Genomic DNA, 20,101 nt, shown 5'->3' on the forward strand with positions numbered 1-20,101 from the left:
GGCAAATCTAAATTTGGAAGCCTTACATACAGAAAGGAAAACTCTCAGTGTATGTGTTTCTCCGACAGAGCGTTGGGTTCCTTCAACTCTCACCACAACCCTAATATCAATTCTACAGATGAAGAAACTGAGGTTTTGACCTGTCTATTGCCACAAAGACAGTACCACGCCTGCCGGCTAGCTCCCAACATGCAGCTCTTTCCATCATTCCAAACTGAACTGGCTCGTTAAAATCCTGGGGTCTCGCCTCAATTCAAATACTCACAATTTTATTTTTCTCTCAGGAAAATATATTAGCACAGGGCGCAATTAAGCGCCAAAGACTCCGCCCTAGCGGGTTACGAATCCTAGTCAGCGCGCAGGTGCCAAGCTGCTCCTCCCGCCGTGGCCGCTCCCTCCGCGCCTCTTCAGCCCCTCCCCACTCCTTCCGCCCGGAAGCCCTCCCAGTTTTGCCGGATGTTGTTGTGAGTCCGAGAGACATGTGAGGCTCTGCTACGTCATCACAGACACGCGCAGGAAACATGGCGGCAGCCAGTGTTGTGAGCGGGAGGGTAAGTAACGGCCCCGGGAAACATTCCTGTTTGTTCTCTGAAACGGGGATCTTTACTGCCTCGGAACGGGCTGCGGAAGAAGGCGAGGGCCTTTTTGCATCAGGGACCGTCCGTGGCGGATGCAAGAGAGGAAGACTTGGTGGTGTCTTCTCTTCTCCCAAGAATGTCGGCTCAGCCCGGGAATTCGAGGCCGAGCTTCGTCTCCGAGAACGCGTAGGCCTCGGTGCTCTTCTGCTCTGTTCTGCCCTGTCCCAGAAGTAGAGGGTTTTTATTCGTCTTACCTTTTCTAAGGGATAGGTGGTTAGTAATAGTTTATTACTATTAAAGTACAGCATTTCCTTTTTTTTTTCTGGCGTACCTTTTTTTGATTCTAGTTCTTTATGTCTACTCTTCTAATCCCAGCGTTTTTTCTCCCTTCCTTTGACGTATTAATATGACATGCCCCTGCCTTCACTTTCTCCCGTTGTGGTTTAGTCGCCCAAGTCCCCGTACGGAGGAGCTGAATAGGTGCTTTGCAGCCATGTGCCTAGGAGGAAATAATTTCTTGGACGCATCTACCGGATAGCTGAGTTGATTGGTCTTTGTGAGCAGCCGGTCGTGTTGCCATTCTGGAGCTGGAGATTTACACCTTCTGGTCTAGGAAGGCACTTGTTCGAGGTATTTCCTAGATAGCTCCGTGCAGTTTGCAGAGGTGATCAGTGACCCCTCCGCCTTGTTAATTAGCAACTAAAATTAGGTGCGGAGATTTCATTGTACAGTGTCTATTCACATTCCTAGGGCACATCTTATGCCTATTCTTTAGGGCTATCGGCTTCCTGACAAGCCACTGGCGGCATTTCCCAGTGCAGGAGTATTTGGTAAACAACTGGGACTGGTGATGACTCATCGAATACTAAAGATTATTTACTCTTCGCAGATAGCTTTCCCTCTCTTCCTTTAGTTTCAGTCATATTCTTTCTACACATCCTCACTCCCACCCCCCTCCATTTAATTATTTGACAGGATTTGTGGTTTTGTGTAGTTGGGACAGAATAACAGATATGGTGATAGGGTCCTAATTTTGCTATTAATTTCAAATGTGACCTTGGGATTTGGGCTTCTCTGTGTATCATATTCTTTAACTACAGAATGCAGGAGATTCCAACCATTCTTTCTTGTAGTTGTTAGGTTTATAGAAAATAATAAAGACATTAAGAAAAAAGACTGCATACTTCTCCATACTGGCTATTTTAAATTATAAGTTTGTTATCCTCTTTTATTCATATTCCTTGATTTTCTTGTCAACTTTGTATTCAGGGTGGATGCTGATCTTCTGCTTTCTCAGTACATATTTGAAGGCTAGCCTGTTTGATTTTCAGTTTGGAATGATCCAGAGAGCAACCTTTCCATTTGAACTACACCTCCTGTGTCTTAGGAGACTGAATTGATTTTGAAAGCCCTGAAGGTGATGAAGCAGAATTTTGAAATATGACTTCACTCTCTCCTTCCAGTCATTGCTTTTTATAATTTGTTTTCTTAAAAGTAGTCTATTTTATAACTCTGCTTTATCACCTCATTTGTTCTCACACATCATATATGCACACCCATTCCTTTCACTCCACTATAACTACTTTTTTTCATGCCAAAGGCTGCCTCTCTTCAAAATAGTATTATCATGACCAGCGAAAACACCTATTCCTCTTTCATTAAGTTCAGATCTGTTTAATGACATCATCATTTACATGATTGCATGTAAAACAAACTTGGAGGCATCCATTTCTATAACAACACCTAACTGATAACAGGTCCTACCAGTTTTACTTAAAGAGGTTTCTTAAATTTGTTGCATCTTCTTCATTCTCATTGCTTGGTTCAGGCTTTTATTGTGCCTCTAATAAGGCTTTTTTTTTTTTTTTTAACGTGAAATTACATTCATTTATTCTTTTTTTTTTTTTTTTTTGTGGTAGCAGGGCCAGGGATTGAACCTGGGACCTTGTGTGCGGGAAGCCTGCCCTCAACCACTGAGCCATATCGGCTCCCCCGAGTTGATATTTTTTTTATCTGTTTGCTTGTTGTTTATTTCTTTTTTTAGGAGGCACCCGGGACCTAACCCGGGACTCCGGTGTAGGAAGCAGACTCAATCACTTGAGCGACATCTCCTACCCTGATTTTGGGTTTTTGACTTTTTTCTTTTTCTGCAGTCTCTTTGCCCAGTTTTTTTTCTAAACCACTGCATTTTAATGCACAAATCTGATGGTCTCTTGTTTTCAAAAAACAAACCTTTACTTTTTCACTGTCAACATAAAGATGAAGCCAGTTTACGTGCCATAAATTGCCATGTTACCTGTCTGGCTTTATATTATATTTCCCAGTCTTGTTTTCTTGGGAAAAGAGATTGAGGGAGAATATATATGCATATGTATATGATGTAGATGTATCATCTACATGCATACTCACATACTTCCTTGCTACAAAGGGTCAGCTATCTGATAAATCCAGGGCAGTGGGTGTTAGCCAAGACTATATAAATGAATAACTTGTGATACTTTTTAAAAGTACAAATGCTATGCCACATCCCAGATCTGTAGAATTAGAATCTCTCAGTGTTGAGATCTAGAATGTGGAATAACTTTTCTTGTAACACGTACTTTGAAAATGTCATGAAGTAATGGAGGGAAGAAGCTAATCTCTGTTATGCGGAGAACCAGTGTAAAGTAAGGGTTAGGAGCTTGGCCACTGGATCCCACCTAGTTTCAAAAACTAGCTTCACCACTTACTAGCTGTGTGACTTCAGCAAGTTACTTAACCTCTCTGTGCTTCAGTTACCTTCTCAGTAAAATGGGAATGATAACAGTACCTACTTTATGGGATTGTTATGAGGATTAGTAAGTATATTATTACAAAGCCTAGCACATGGTAAATATTGTGTAGGTGTTGTTATTTCAGTTTTCCTGTAAATCCTTGTTTGGGTATGGCAAGAATCTTGAAGATTTAGAATGAGGTTTTTGGTTTGGATGGCGACTTTCTTGAAGTTATCTTTGATTCTAATTCTCATTGTTATTTTGGTATTTGAAAATACGTTATTTTAGAGTATAGTAGTATATAGTAGTTAGAATAGTTTTTTATCTTTTTCTTGGTTTATTTTTAGTTTTGGTAGAATAGATTTTTTGATGAAGGATCATCACAATAGGGCAGTCATTGAGGAGATGGCACCTGCTTGCCTAAATCCACACCCTGCTTTATAGCTATGTGATTTTGGGAAAATTTCTTAATCTTTTTGTGCTCTAGTTTTCTCAGTTGTAAAATGGGGATAATAATTATACTTCCATCATGGAGTTATAGAGAGGATTAAGTGAGTTAATATTTGCAAAGCATTTAGAGTAATGTCTGGTATCAAGTATGTACTTAGTAAAAGTTAACTGCTATATCTAAAACTGTTTAAGAAGATCATTCAGATTGTCTCAAGAATGTAAGATTAATTTGGTTTGGAAGTAGTTAAGTGTTTGTTTATGCTAGCATTTTTCCACACAGAAATTAAAGCTGCTCACAAATATAAAAGCAAGATAGAGAAAATAAATTGGAGGGAAAATGGGACAAAAGAAAAGTAAATAAAAGAAGGAAAGGTAAATAGTACTGGAAGCATGATTATTAAACTATGCATTATTGAACTACAGTTTGGCTGTAAGTTTTCTAGTAAAGAAGGAAGCATGATCAGTTGTAAGAATTGCAGGATCCATGGTAAAACAAAACAAAAAGCAAAACCCAAAAAATTAGTTTCTGAAGATTAGGCCTGAAAGTAAAGTCTCCTGTCGATTCTTTCTACTATGTAATATAATGAATATGAGTATACAGCATATCATATGTACCCTTTTGGTTAAGAAAAAATAAGAACCCCATATTGTATTGTCACTTAGTATGCTAATGGTGTTTTTTCTGTTTTTGTTTTGTTTTGTTTTTTTTTAAAGGAGGTCCTGGGAATTGAACCCAGGAATTCATACATGGGAAGCAGGCACTCAAGCACTGAGCTACATACACTCCCATGTGCTGACGGTTTTATCCAATAAATAGTGCAGTTAACACAGGGTATTAATATAATGTATTCAGTTCTCTGATGATTTGGCTAAATTTGGCTACAAAGGCAATCCTGTTTCTGCTCTAACAAATGAACAGATTTGAATTAATAAGTTGAATTTACCTATCACAGAGGGATGAGGGAAAGAAATTGCCTGAAATAGTTTTTGGCATTATGCCAATTCCTTTGATGGTTGCAGTTTACTTTCATTCATTCATTTAACAAATATTTATTAAGCACCTGACATACTCCAGGTACTATATTAGGCATTGGGCATTTATCAAATAGCCCTTGATCTTGGAGACTTCTGTTCTTGAGAAGGAAAATGTTCACTAACAATTTACCTTGCAACATGAGTTTCAAGTTCTTGAAATGGATGCTATTTTTAGTGGATCTGTAGATTGATTATAATCAGCATAAGCGCAGGCATGAAATGTTTCACCTGCATCTAATATGTGAAAAGGAAAGAACAAGAAGGTAGAGAAAATGAGAGGGGACTGGAGTGAGAAAGATGGGTCCACTAACAGCTCTCTTATTTTGGAGTTGTAAAGTCCTATTGTAGCACACTTCGAGCTACACTGGGTTTTTCTGTGATTGTATTAGAATTTTGTTCTGTTGAAAATAACTTTGGAGATCAGCTGATGTTTTTTCTTAGTTTGTTTTGATGACGTTTTTTAGAATTTATTTTGTAGCTTAAAATTGGCCTCTTGTAATTACTTTTTAGCTATCTTTCTAGTCCTGAGAAACTCTTGTGGTTTGGGAAGATGAAGAATACTCTTAGTATCTAGTAGATTTTTCTGCCGAGTTTTTCTAGATTAGATCTGGTAACATGTCAGTACCTTCATTGCTTGGGATATAACATGAATATGTGTTCTTTATTTTTTGTCATTCTTTAACAAACATTTGAACACCTGCTGCTATGTGCTGCATTCTGTGGTTACAAGGCTGGTTTATACACAGACTTTATTTTTTATATAATACACTAGTTTGCAATTTTAATAAGTCATTTTAGTTTGCACATTAATAAAAACATGGCTTTTAAAGAATAAAAAGTTAATTCTGCTTTGATGAGACATATCTGTTTGGACTAGATGAGAGAGTATAATCCAACTTTTTTATTTGCACTTTTTTGATGGAAGGAAATCCTTATGAAACCTACCTTTTCTTATTGTGCACTATACTATTATAATACATATGTAATTATAGGTATAAGTGAAGTCATTTAGTCCTGTCTTAAAACTCAGACTGCCGTATTACACCTGCCTCCTGTCTGACACTGTTTGGCACACGGATGTCCTTAAGATGCAATAGTAGTTCTGCTCTTTATTGAGAATTCTACCATCCACTTTATCTCAAAGGCCCACTTCTTCACTGTCAGAATTTCTATGTTATGTTACCCTTAAAACCACCTATGTTCCTTTGTGCAAACCTACAACTTCTCTAATAAAAACAAAAAAGAGCCTATGTTCTATATTTCTTTAGTTCTACAGTCATTATTGAATAATATGTCCCAAACAAAAAGCATTATTTACGTTTTTCCATCCGTTTTCCCTATTTCAGGGAATAACCTTATCCACTCAATTTTGTCCTTGTCTCCTCTCCTGTTCGCCTCCTACAGCTAATCAGTCAAAAAGTCCTATCATTTCAACCTGCTAGAACTCTCCAGTGCTTTTCTTTGTCTTCAAAATAAATTCCAAACTTCCAAGATTTTGAACATGAGTTATAAACCTTTGTGATCTTATCTAGTCTCTGCTCTTCTCTCTCATCTCTTTTGCCTATACCCTGTGATAGTTGGGCTTCAGCCATGCACTGAGCTACTGCTTTCTCTGTTTTCTCTCTGCCATATGCAGAGAGCATAAGCTTTCTGTTCCTACACCCTGTTCTAGTTAAAATTTGCCAATCTTCGGGTCTCAGTTTATATGTTACTCTTAAGTCTCCCTGATTTTCACCCTGCCTGATCCTTCTGCTCTGGCACCTGATTTATATATATGTTGTAGCTGTCTGTTTTTTCGTCCTGATTCTTAGACTTCTAAGTGTTATGAAGGCAGTGACTGAATCTTACATAATTTTATCTAGCAGCTTGTTCCATGCCTGGCACATTTTTTTGGCATTCAGTATGTATGTATGGAAGAAAATCTGAAAAGGACATCTTGTTTAGGATCCTATGCATACCTTCGTTGTACACTGCCTTGACCACTGTTTTTTTTAATGAAAAGCTGGTTTTATTTTATTTATTTTATTTATTTCTCTTCCCTTCCCCCCTTCCCAGTTGTCTATTCTCTGTGTCTATTTGCTGTGTGTTCTTCTTTGTCTGCTTCTGTTGTTGTCAGCCGCACGGGAATCTGTGTTTCTTTTTGTTGCGTCATCTTATTGTGTCAGCTCTCCATGTGTGCAGCTCCATTCCTGGGCAGGCTGAACTTTCTTTCCCGCTGAGTGGCTCTCCTTAAGGGGCGCGTTCCTTGCGCGTGGGGCTCCCCTATGCGGGGACACCCCTGCGTGGCACGGAACTCCTTGCGCACATCAGCACTGCGCATGGGCCAGCTCCACACGGGTCGAGGAGGCCTGGGGTTTGAACTGCGGATCTCCCATATGGTAGACGGGCGCCCTAACCATCGGGCCAAGTCCGCTTCCCTGTGACCACTGATTTACTTGTCTACATGACAGCTACTAGTTTACTCACTTTTTTTGATGTGTGCTGGAATGTATGAGTAAAGAACTTATAAATAGGATTAAATGGAAGGGAGGGGGCGAAAGAGTTTAGGCAGGCTATAGTTTGTGCTTTTTTGAAGGATTCAGTAGAAGTTATCTGCAGAGAGAAGGGATAAAAAGGTGTTCCAGGTAGAGGGAACAGAATGCACATAAAGTTACAAAGCTTTCAGGGAAAAGGTGAGTTGAGAGTGGCTAAAGGAAGGAAAGTTATGAATTGAGTATCAGAAAGTGTAGCTATAGAGGTAAAGAGTAGAGTTAGAAGGAATTTAAACTCAGGCATAATCAGATGTACATTTTATAAACATCATTCTTGGCAGTGGTTACACTTTGCATACTTACACATGGAAGGTGACTGGATTGAGAGAATTAAGACCAGAATGTTATTTTAGCAACCTAGACTAAAAATGGTAAGTGGTCATTTCAGAGGGGAAGGTTTGAGGGATTTAGGAGATAGTTGAGGAGTGGTTAAGGAGGTACTTAGGATAACTGGGTGAATGGAATGTCTTTAACAGAATTGAGACTATCAGAAGAGCAGATTTAGGCTAGAACATATTGAATTTAAGGTGCCTGTGGGTTATTCAAGTAGAGATAATTGGAACTTGCTTAGATATTTGGGTTAGAGTACTAGGATATCAGGACTGACATTAGCTTTCCTGGGGATTCCTTCTCTAAACCAAAAGCTTAAATTATTTCTATGATAAATGGTTTTACAGAAACTGAATTTTTGTAAGTTCTTTATTGTTATTAAATTTAGTTTACAAAGTTCACAAAATTGCTAAAGTTTAGGAATGTATGTTATATATTGTGATGGTTAGGCTAGTGTGTCAACTTGGCCCTGTAATGGTGCCCAGTTGTTCAGTCAAGCAAACATGGGCTAATTGTAATACAAGGGCATTTCATGGACTTTAGTCATTAGTGAACTGATTGCATTGATGGCTGGTTATAGCTGTAATTAATTGAGGTCGCCATCAGCAATGAGTGATGTCTCATTCAATCAGTTGAAGACCTTAAAAGGGGAAGTGATTTCCACATTCAGAGAAAGAATTCCCATCTCTACTTCAGACAGCCAGTGACTTCTGAGGAACTCATCAAGGACCTTTATTGGAGCCCCTGGTTTGCAGCCTGCCCTACCGAATTTGGACTTGTGCTTCCCATGGTCGCATAAGACAGTTTCATAAAATCCCATAATATTTACAAATATCTCCTGTCAGTTCTGTTTCCCTAAACTATCCTGACTAATACAGCTTGGTACCGGGAATGGTTCTTGAGAAACAGGATCTTTAAAATGGGATTTCTGAATTGGTTCTTGGATTTTTGCAGCTGGCCCTCTACTCTGAGTAGATTCAAGGGCACTCATGACTCTGTTTCAAGTAATCAAGAGCCATTGTTGGTCCATCAGGTGAGTTGGCAATAAAGATATGCAAAATATCATCACTGGATATGACTACTTCCATGCTTATAGAAGGCAAGGATCTGGATGAGAGTGTTTTTAACATCTTAACAGAGTTTTATGGAGTTAAAAGGTAAAATGATCTTGACTGGCTGTTCCTGAATACACTGGACATAGTTACAAAAGAAAGGGCTGAGGTAAAGGCTTCAAATTTTCAACTTAAGTGCCAGATGAATGATGTGAAAGTTTCTGTGTGTGTGCTCTGAAAGAAAATCTTATTTTTTTCACAGCTGTAGACTTGAGATCTCTGAAAACCAGACTCAAAGTCTTATTGTACGAGTAGTGGAGCTACAGTGAACACTAAAATCTCAACCTTGCAGGGTGTCTGCTGTTAAAATGAGGGCATTGATTGGAAGGGAGTGGAACCCTGAGGATTGGGATGAAGACATGGGTTGATGATAGCAGTGGGGACATTGAAACCCTCAATTCTGCTGAGACTTCGTACACGAGAGGATCCAAAAACTTGGAGAGATTGGAATGTTAGAATGGTGTCACCATTTAAGACTTGCGAACTCACCCCAGGAATGTCCAGAGGACACACCTTTTACCAGGACTGTGAGGAATAAATTTGTGAGACTGATTACATCTTCTTTGAGGAGGTCTGTATTTGCTTTTCTCCGTAGGCCAGGTTTTACTGTGGGAACTGCTGTCACAGAACTAGAAACCTTAAATACTATGGGGATGATCTGGTCCAGGCTGGCAGAAGCCAAGTAGGAGTACTTCATCATGTGGGCATGATTACCACAATGAAAGGCCAGACTTAAAGCAGCAATCAAAAGAGTATGAGTCCCATAGACCAATGGCATTGGCTGATAGATCATGGGGTACCTAGAAGTAAAATAGATGGGCAGTCTACTAAATTCCTACTTGATCTGTATAAACAAGAGAGTTGTAGGTCGAGTGAGTAAAACCCTAACTTGAATTACAGAAACAGAGAATCATGGCCCCTTAATCAGTTCCCAGACTTGAGACAATTTGCAGACGCAGAGTACCTTTAATGAGGGGAAGGCCACTTCCCTTGGGGAAGGATCCTGTTACAGTGCCAAAAATTTGTACTGCTAATTTTCCTCCTAACTTTCCCCAGAGACCTGCGGCCTTTTACCAGGGTAACTGTACATTAGGGAAAAGGAAATGACCAGAGATTTTGGAGATTATTAGACACTGGCTCAAAAGTGACATTAATTCCAGAAAATTCAAAACATTACTGTGGTCCACCACTCAGAGTAGGGGCTTATGGAAGTCAGGTGATTGATGGAGTTTTAACTCAGGTCCATATCACATGGGGCCCATTGAGTCCCCAGACCTATTCTATGGTTATTTACCTAGTTCCAGCATGCATAATTGGAATAGACATACTCAGCAACTGGCAGAATCCCCACATTGGATCCTCGACTTGTGGAGTGAGGGCCATTATGGTAGGAAAGGCCAAGTGGAAGCCACTAGAACTCCCCCTGCTTAGAAAAATAGTAAATCAAAAGTAATGCCAGATTCCTGGAGGGATTCCAATGATCAAGAATTTAAAGGATGCAGGGGTGGTGATTCCTATCACATCCCCGTTCAACTTGGCTCTTTGGTCTGGCAGAAAACTGATGGATCTTTGAGGATGACAGTAGATTACTGTAAAGTTAACTTGGTGAGAACTCCAATTGCAGTTGCTTTTCCAGATGTGGTATCATTGCTGGAGCAAATCAACACATCCCTTGATACCTGATATGCAGCTCTTGACCTGGCCAATGCTTTTTTCTCAGTTGCCATTAGTAAGGACCACTGGAAACAGTTTGATTCCTGCCTCAGGGGTATATTAACTCTCCAGCCCTATGTCATAATATTGTCTGTAGGGATCTTGATCCATCTTTCCCTCTTACAAGACATCACACTGGTCCAGTATATTGATGATACCATACAGATTGGACTTAGCGAGCAAGAATTGGTAAGGCATTTGCATGAGAGAGGATAGGAGATACATCCAACAAAAATACAGGAGATTTCCACCTCACTGAAATTTCTAGTTGTCTGGTGGTGGGGGACATGTTGAGATATCCTGTCTATAGTGAAGGATAAACAGTTGCATCTGGCCCTTCCTGTGAACAAAAAAGAGACAGTGCTTAGTTGGTCTCTTTGGATTTTGGAGACAGTATATTCCTCATTTGGGTATGCTACTCTGGCCCATTTTACTGAGCGACCAGAAAGTCTGCCAGCTTTGAGTGAGGACGAGAGCAGGAAGCGGCTCTGCAACAAGTACAGGCTGTTGTGCAAGCTGCACTGCCACTTGGGCAGTATGATCCAACAGATCCAATGGTGCTAGAAATTTCAGTGGCAAATAGAGATGCTGTCTGGAGTCTTTGGCAGGCCTCTATAGGAGAATCACAACACAGAACTTATGATTTCGAAGCAAAGTCCTGCCATCCCCTGGAGATAACTCTCCTTTTGAGAAGCATATTTTGGTCTGCTCCTGGGCCTTAGTAGAGCCTGAATGCTTAACGGTGAGCTACCAAGTTACCATGAGTCCTGAGTGCCTATCATGAACATATTATGAGACCTGAGTTGCCTATCCTGAGCTAGGTATTGTCTGACTTGCCAAACCATAAAGTTGGGCATGCACAGCAGCATTCCTCCATAAAGTAGAAGTGTGTATAAAAGACAGGGCTTGAGTGAGTCCTGAAGGCACAAGTAAGTTACTTGAGGAAGTGGCCAAATGCCCATGGATACTAACCCTGCCACATTACCTTCTCTTTCCTAGCTCTGGCCTCATGAGGAGTTCCTTTCAATCATTTGAGGAAGAAAAAACTTGGCCTGGTTTACAGGTGGTTCTGCACAATATGCAGGTACCACCTGAAAGTAGATAGCTGCAGCAGTACATCCTCTTTCTGGGACATCCCTGAAGGACAGTAGTGAGGGCAAATCCTCCCAGTTTGCAGAACTTTGAGCAGTGCACTTGGTTGTTCATTTTGCTTGGAAGGAGAAAGCGCTGGAGGTGCATTGTACAGTGATTCATGGGCTATTGCCAGTGGTTTAGCTGGAAGGTCAGGGACTTGGAAGGAAGATGATTGGATAATTGGTGACAAAGAGGTCTGGGGAAGAGGTATGTGGATAGACCTTTCTGAGTGGGCAAAAAACATGAAAATATTTGTGTCCTACATGAATGCTAACCAGAGGGTAACTTCAGCAGAGGAAGATTTTAATAGTCAAGTGTGTAAGACGACCCTCTCTGTGCCTAACACTTAGCCTCTTTCCTCAGCCATTCCTTATTGCCCAATGGGCTCATGAACAAAGTGGCCATGGTGGTAGGGATGGAAGTTTATACATGACCTCAGCAACATGGATTTCCTCTCATCGAAGCCAACTGGGTTACAACCACTGCTAAGTGACCAGTCTGCCAGCAGCAGAGACACACTGATTCCTGGACCTGTGAATCATGACTGTGGGAAAAATAGTACCTGATATGGCAGCAGTCCCCAAAGTTATCAGCCTGCCACCTTGTGGTAGATTGACTACATTGGACCACTTCTATCATGGAAGGGGCAGCAGTTTGTTCTAACTGAAATACATACATACTCTGGATATGGGTTTGCCTTCCATGCATGCAAAACTACCATCGGTGGACTTACTGAATGTCTTATCCACTGCCATGGTATTCCACACAGCATTGCTTCTGATCAGGAAACCCACTTAATAATGGAATAGCCTTTCAAAGACTCAATTATGGTACCACCAAGGTGGCAGTACTGTGTAGGACTGAAGCGCAGTGTTCTCCAGAAGGCTGTGTATGTTCTAAATCAGTATCTTCCCTATGGTGCTGTTTTTCCCATAGCCAGGATTCACAGGTCCAGGAATCAAGGGGTGGAAATGGGAGTGGCACCACTCACTCTTACTCCTAGTGATCCACTAGGAAATTTTCTTCTTTCCTTGCATGATTAAGCTCTGCTTAGTTCCAAAAGGAGGAGTCCTTCCCCCAGGGAATACAACAATGATTCCATTGAACTGGAAGTTAAGACTGCCACCTGGCCACTTTGGCTCCTTGTGCCTCTGAATCAACAGGCAAAGAAGGGAATTATTATACTGACTGGGGTGATTGACCCTATCAAGGGGAAATAGGACTGCACCTACACAATGGAGGTAAAGAAGCATTTGCTTGAAATAGAGGAGATCCCCTTAGGGTGTCTCTTAGTACTCCCATGCCCTATGATTAAAGGCAATAGAAAATTGGAACAACCCAATCCAGGCAGGGTTAAGAGTGGCCTAGAATCTTCAGGAATGAAAGTTTGGGTCACTCTACCAGGCAAAGAACCTTGGCCAGCTGAGGTGCTTGTTTAAGGTAAAGGGAACATGGAATGAGTAGTGAAAGAAGGTAGTGATAAATATGAACTTGGACCGTGTGATCAGGTTACAGGAACGAGGACTGTAATGTTCGCGAAGATTTCTTCTTTGTTTTGTTATGAGTACCTTTGTATAGGTACATAATATAAGTCTCTTTGTTTTCTTCCTTAACCTTTTCCCTTATCATACGAGTTGAGTTGTATTAGTTTCATGGCATAGTATTTGAGGATATCAAGTTTAAGCATGAGTATTACCCAGGGACTTGTATCCTATTCAGGAAGGATTTAATATGTTTCTGACTTAATTCTATATTATGCAACTTCTTTATTTTTTCCAGCTCTTTTATGTGTTGGGAAGCAGCAAGATCCTGTGTTGGATTGTCTTTTCTACCTAGAAAGTTAAAGTTTATCTGTTTGCCCACCTCATATGTGTTTTTTATTTTTATTTATTTTTAAATTTTCTTTTAAATGTTACATTCAAAAAATATCAAGTTCCCGTGTACCCCCCATCCCACCCACGCTACCCCTCTCCCATTAACAAACTCTTCCATCATTGTGGCACATCCACTGTACCAGGCAAATACATTCTGGAGAAACACTGCAGCACATGGACAGTGGTCCACATTATAGTTTACACTCTCCCCCAGTCCACCCAGTGGGCCACGACAGGACACACAACGTCCAGCGTCCATCCCTACAGCACCACCTAGGACAACTCCAAATCCTGAAAATGCCCCCACACCATATCTCTTCTTTCCTCTCCCAAGCATCAGCAGCCACTGTGGCCACCCTCTCCATATCACTACTACAGTTTCTTCCCTTACTAATCACAATAGTTCCCCAGCAGAACACCAGTAAGTCCACTCTAATCCATACTCTGTTCGTCTATCTTGTGGACCTTGGATGGCTATGTCCAGTCCCCCTCTACATCAAGAGGGGGTTTAGATTCCACATGGATGATGGATGCAATTCTGCTTGCAGCTGTAGGCACTCTTGGCTCCCTGGTGTGGTGGTTGACCCTCTTCACCTACCTGTCAGCTGGCCAGGGTAAGTCCAAAAAACCAGAGGATAGGAGCTACAAGTCTGCCGATGCCCAGGGCCTGGCCGTCACATGGACAGTTTAGAGATTCAGGTCTCCTGAGCATACACAACCCAAACGCCAACCACAGGTCCAGTAAAAGTGATATATGCATTTTAATTCTAACTTTTGCTAAGTTAGAGGTACGCAAATTTATTCTAAAACATTTGCTGTGATCCTCCAGGGCTCTTTTTTTTTTTTTTTTGAGGTAGTTTTATTGAAATATATTTGCACATCATACATTCATCCACAGTGTACAGTCAGTGGCTTTCAGTATTATCAAAGTTGGGTATTCATCACCACAATCAATTTCAGAACATATTTATTGTCTCCAAAATAAAAACCCTATATTTTTTATACCCCCCATTATTGACACTTAGCATTGGAGTGGTAATTTTGTTACAATTGATGAAAGAATATTAAAATATTACTTTTAACTGTAGTCCATAGTTTGCATTAGATGTATTTTTCCCATATACTACCCTGTTATTAACATCTTGTAATAGTGATGTACATTTGTTCTAGTTCATAAAAGAACATTCTTATATTTGTACTATTAACCAGAGTCCATGGTCCACAACAGTGTTCTCTGTGTTATACAGTCCAGTTTATTTTTTATTTAAAAAGTTCTGCAAAAAATACCATGTTCTCAAATATCCCCCTATTGTTCACACTTTGCATTAGTTTGGTAGTTTTGTTATAATTGATGACAGAATATTAAATATTACTGCTAACTATAGTCTGTAGCTTACAATAGGTGTTTTCCCCATATACCACCCTGTTATTACCACCTTGTAATAGAAGTTGTGTATTTGTTATACTTCACGAAAGAATGTTCTTGTATTTGTACTGTTAACCACAGTCCATCATCTACCAGAGGGTTCACTGTTATACAGTCCCATGTTTTATACAACCCATCCAAAGTGAACACTCAGTGGCTTTCAGTCTCATGACAGGGTTGTGTTGTCACCTGCACAATTTTAGAATGCTTTCACTACTCCAAATAGAAAAACCCCATACTCCCTTATTTGCCTCTGCATTGTTGACCCCTAGCATTGATATAGTCCTTTTGTTGGAATTGATGAAAAAATATTAGAGTTTTACTGTTAACTGTAGTCCATAAGTTTCATTAGTTGTATTTTCCCCATATATCACCCTACTGTTAACACTTTGTAATAGTGACATACATTTGTTCTAGTTCATGGTAGAACACTACATGAACTATTCATCACATTCCTCATCCATCACCGAGTTCGCTATACACTCCCAAGTTTATCCTCTAGCCTTCATTCTTTTGACAATTAGGACCCTAGACTATCCTTTTCAGCCAGTTATCACATCTGTAAATCAGTGGTGTTAATTATACTCACTATAATGTGTTACCTTTGTCTTTTTTCGTTTCCAAACCTTTTAAAAAATTTTACAGAAATTATCATGTCCCCCTCCTCAAACCTCATTCTATCTCCTAGTAACCTGTACTCTAGGTTTTATTCCATGAGCTTTTTCATAGTATTTAGTTCATATCAGTGAGACCATACAGTGTTTGTCCTTTTGTCTGGCTTATTTCACTCAGCATAACATCCTCAACTTTCATCCATATTTAAGCTTAATTTCTTCTTACAGCTGTCTAGTAGTCCATCATATATTTATATACCACATTTTGTTTATCCATTCAGTGGTTGGGTTGTTTCCATCTTTTGGCAATTGTAAATAATGCTGGTGTGACTATCAGTGTGTAAATGTCAGTTTGTGTTCCCTGCTTTCAGTTCTTCTCAATATATTCCTAGTAGTGCGATTGCTGGATCATACAGCAGTTCTGTATTTAGTTTCCTAAGAAACTGCCAAACTGTCTTCCACAGAAGATGCATCATTCTCCATTCTTACCAGCAATGAAGGAGTGTTCCTATTTCTCCACATACTCTTCAACACTTGTATTTTTTTTTTTAATAGTGGCTATTCTGTAATGTGTGACTTGATCTCATGGTAGTTTTGATTTGCATTTCCCTATAGCTAGCTAGTGATGTTGAATATCTTTTCATGTGCTTTTTAGCGTTGTAATTCCTCTTTGGAAAAATGTTTTTTGCCCTTTTTTTTTTTTTTAAGATTTACTTTATTTACTTATTTCACCTTACCCCCTCTCTGTTTGCATTTGGTGTGTTAGTTTGTTGTGTGCTCATCTTCCTTTTAGGAAGCACTGGAAACCGAACCCAGGACCTTCCATGTGGGAGGGAGGTGCCTAATTGCTTGAGCCACATCTGCTCCCTGCTTTGTTGTGTCTCTCATTATATTTTCCTTCTTGTGTCTCTTGTTGCACCCTTTTGTTGTGTCAGCTCACCATGCCAGCCCGTCACGTCAGCTTGCTGTCTTACTTGTATTCCTTAGGTGGCACTGGGAACCGAACCTGGTACCTCCGATATAGTAGGTGGGAGCTCAGTTGCTTGAGCCACATCCACTTCCTTTTTGCCCATTTTTTAAGTGGCTTTTGCTTGTATTTTTATCATTGATTTGTATGATCATGGAAATCAAACCCTTATTGTATATATGGTTTCCAAATAATTTCTACCACTGGGGAGGTTGGTCTTTTACCTTCTTGACAAGGTCATTGGAAACACAAAAGTATTTCATTTTGAGGATACCCCATTTATCTATTTTTTCTTTATAAATGCTCATGCTTTAGGTGCAAAGTTTTAAGAAATCATCTGTGAGTACCCTAACTCTATATATATAATTGAAAGACAATTGTGTTGGATATAGAATTCTTGGTTGACAACTTTTCTCTTACAGGACCTTAAATATACGGTACTACTGCCCCAGGGTTCTTTTGAATATTACATCTGACAGAGTTCCTTTGCTAAAGGAAGAAAAAAATCTGCAGTTCCTGTTGCCATTAGCAGGCCATCATTGGAAGTTTTATAAGTATACTTATCTGATTGGACATCTTAGCAGATATTTAAGTATAAAAGAGAGCCAAGAAGGCATAAGAGAGTATTCTGTGCCAAATGGGGAATTCTAGTAGTACCTTAACACATTGTTCCTCTTTTGGAGGGGGAGGGAAAAAAAGAGGATAACTTAGAATATTCTGTCTTCTTGTGTAAAGATTTTACCATGGATGTTGAATTTTGTCAAATGCTTTTTTCTGTGTCAATTGCTATGATCATATGGTTTTTCTTTTTAGGTTTTGCTGCTGGGGTGAATTACGATTGATTTTTGATTAAGCCACACCATGCAGGATACATCCCGTTTTGTCATGATGTATATTGTTAGATTTAATTTCGTAAACTTTTCTTTAGAATTTTTGCATTTATGTTCATAAGAAATATTGGTCTGTAGTCTTAATTTCTTTTAATGCCTTTCATTGCCTCAGAATGAATTAGAAAGTATTCGCTCTTGTCAGTTTCCTGGAAGATTTTGTGTAGAATTCATATAATTTCTCTCTTAAATGTAGGTATAATTCATCAGTAAGGACAGCTGAGCCTGGAATTTTCTTTGTGGGAAGGCTTTTAACTACAAATTCAATTCACTTAATAGGTATGGATTACTCAGGTTATCTTTTTTTTCTTGCATGAACCTTGATAGCTTGTCTCGAGGAATTTATCCATTTTAAGTTGTCAAATTTGTAAGTATAAAGTTCTTCATAAATTTCCTTAGTATCCTTTCTATATCTGAATATTCTGTAGTGATATTACTGCTCTAAATCTTGATATTGGTAATTTGTATCTTCTCTCACTTTTTTCTTGACCTGGGTAGAGTTTTACCCATTTTGTTGATCTTTTCAAAGAACTAACTTTTGATTTCATTGACTTTTCTTTCTTTCTTTTTTTTTTTTTTGGTCTATTTTATTGATTTCTGCTGTGATCATTATTTCCTTCTGCTTACTTTGGGTTTAATTTGTACTTCTTTCTAGTTTCTTTAGGTGGAAACTGAATTCATTAATTTGAAATTTTTTTAACAGAGGCATTTAGTGATATATATTTCCCACTAGGTATGCAGCACCTACTCATTTTAATATAATGTGTTTGCATTTTCATTCATATCAAAATATTTTCTAATTTACCTTGTGATTTCTTTGACCCTTGGGTTATTTAGAAATAAGTTATTAATTTCCAAGTATATCTGAATGTTCCAAAGATATTTCTACTATTGATTTATAATTTAATCCCATTGTGGTCACCAGATATACTTGAATCCCTTTAGATTTATTGAGATTAGTTTTGTGCCTCAGCATATGGCCTATCTTGGTAAATGTTTGTTTTCTATGCACTTGAAAAGAATATGTACTCTTTTGGATGGAGTGTTCCCTAAATTCTATTTTAATGTCAAGTAGGTTGATAATGTTCAAATCTTCTATTTCATTACTGATTTTCTATCTATTTGTTTTATGCATTATTGAGAGAGAGGGTATTGAAATCTCTAATTATGAATTTGTCTAGTTCTTTTTATATATTTTTCTTTTTATGCTTCATATGTTTCAAAGTTCTGTTATTACATAAACAGTTAGGATTGTTGTTTTCTCTTGGTGCATTGATCACTTGTTATTTTGAAATGATCTTTATGCCTGGCAATATTTTTTTACTCTGAAGTCTGCTTTTGTTTGATATTAATACAGCCAACTTTTTAAAAAAAAATTATTTTTATTTTTAAAGAAGCTTTAGATTACATAAATGTTACATAAAAAATATAGAGGATTCCTGTACGCCCCACCCCCTCTCCCTCCCACACTTCCCTACATTAACAACATATTTCATTAGTGTGGTACATTTGTTACACTTGATGAACACATAATAAAGCATTTCCAGCTTTCTTTTGATTACTTAGCATGGTATATATTTTCCATCTTTTATTTTAACCTGTTTGTGTCTTTATATTTAAAATGCTTTTTTTTTTTTTACAGGTAGTGTAATGTTTGGTAATATTTTTTGACCCAATCTCACTATCTCTTCTTTTTTTAAATAGTTCTTTTTTATTTTTATTTTTAAAGAAGCTTTAGATTACATAAATAATACATCGAAAATATAGGGGAATTCCTATAAACCTCACTCTTTCCCCTTGCTACATTTTCCCCCATTAACAACATTTTTCATTAGTATGGTTTATTTGTTAAAATTGGTGAGCACATATTGAAACATTACTACTAACCATGGTCAGTTATTTGCATTATAGTTTACACTCTACCCTGCACAATTCCATAGGTTTTGACAATGCATAAAAGCCTGTATCTGTCATTGCAGTGTCATTCAAAACAAATGCAGTGTCCCCAAAATGCCCCATGTTATATCTGTTTTTTCCTCTCCCTTCCCTTAGAACCTCTGGTGACCACTGCCTTTATATCAGTCTTACAAGTTATTCCATTGCAGGAATAATAATAAGTCTACTTTAGTCCATAGTTACATACCTCCTTGTGTTTGTTCATTCCTGACTCTTGAGGATCTTAGGATGGTGATGCTTAGTGTTTCTGATTGAGAGCGGAATTAGATCTGATGGGGCAGATGGATGGAACTGTCTTACTTGCAGTTGTAGATACTCTTTGTATTTGGAATGGGCTTTATCCATCATCATCCTTTTGTTCATTGTCCTGGGTGAGGCTGCATCTCTGCTGAAATTCAGGGCTCAACCAGAACATGAACAGACTGAAGATTTAAGTTTATGGAAATATATATAACAAGTATAGTGCTAGTTATAGTTTCAAATAAAAGGGACAGAAGAGCCATGTGTAGGGAAATTATAAATGAGTATAACTTTGATACATTGGGGAACATAAATTCCAAGATAGGGCCTGCTGGTGGTGGAAAATTTCTGAGATTGTCTGCCCTACCTATAGTGTCTAGATGTCTCTAGAACCTTCAAGAGCACCTCTGCTTGAGGAACTGTTTACTCTAGTAGTCAGTGAGATCCTGCTGAGATGTGTGTAAGTATAACCTCTGGAATGACCTCCTGACTCACTTTGAA

The 20,101-nt window shown here is 38.8% G+C and overlaps 1 protein-coding gene across 8 annotated transcripts in view; it reads left to right on the top strand.

Moving 5' to 3' along the window:
* The first annotated feature begins 445 nt into the window (after positions 1-445).
* TBC1D15 (TBC1 domain family member 15) overlaps positions 446-20,101 on the top strand; it is a 96,156-nt gene continuing 76,500 nt past the window's right edge. For 2 of the 8 annotated variants that reach the window (XM_023589817.2, XM_058308430.2), the window contains exon 1: positions 462-551. In XM_023589817.2, the coding sequence (XP_023445585.1) occupies positions 522-551 (30 nt within the window). In that variant the 5' untranslated portion in view covers positions 462-521. Of the gene's footprint in view, positions 552-17,600; positions 17,684-20,101 lie in introns of all 8 variants that reach the window. The other 6 variants (XM_071218957.1, XM_071218958.1, XM_004462021.5 and 3 more) reach the window with 6 other exon arrangements.

The sequence above is a fragment of the Dasypus novemcinctus genome, chromosome 12, assembly GCF_030445035.2.
Source record: "Dasypus novemcinctus isolate mDasNov1 chromosome 12, mDasNov1.1.hap2, whole genome shotgun sequence".
Classification (NCBI taxonomy): domain Eukaryota; kingdom Metazoa; phylum Chordata; class Mammalia; order Cingulata; family Dasypodidae; genus Dasypus; species Dasypus novemcinctus.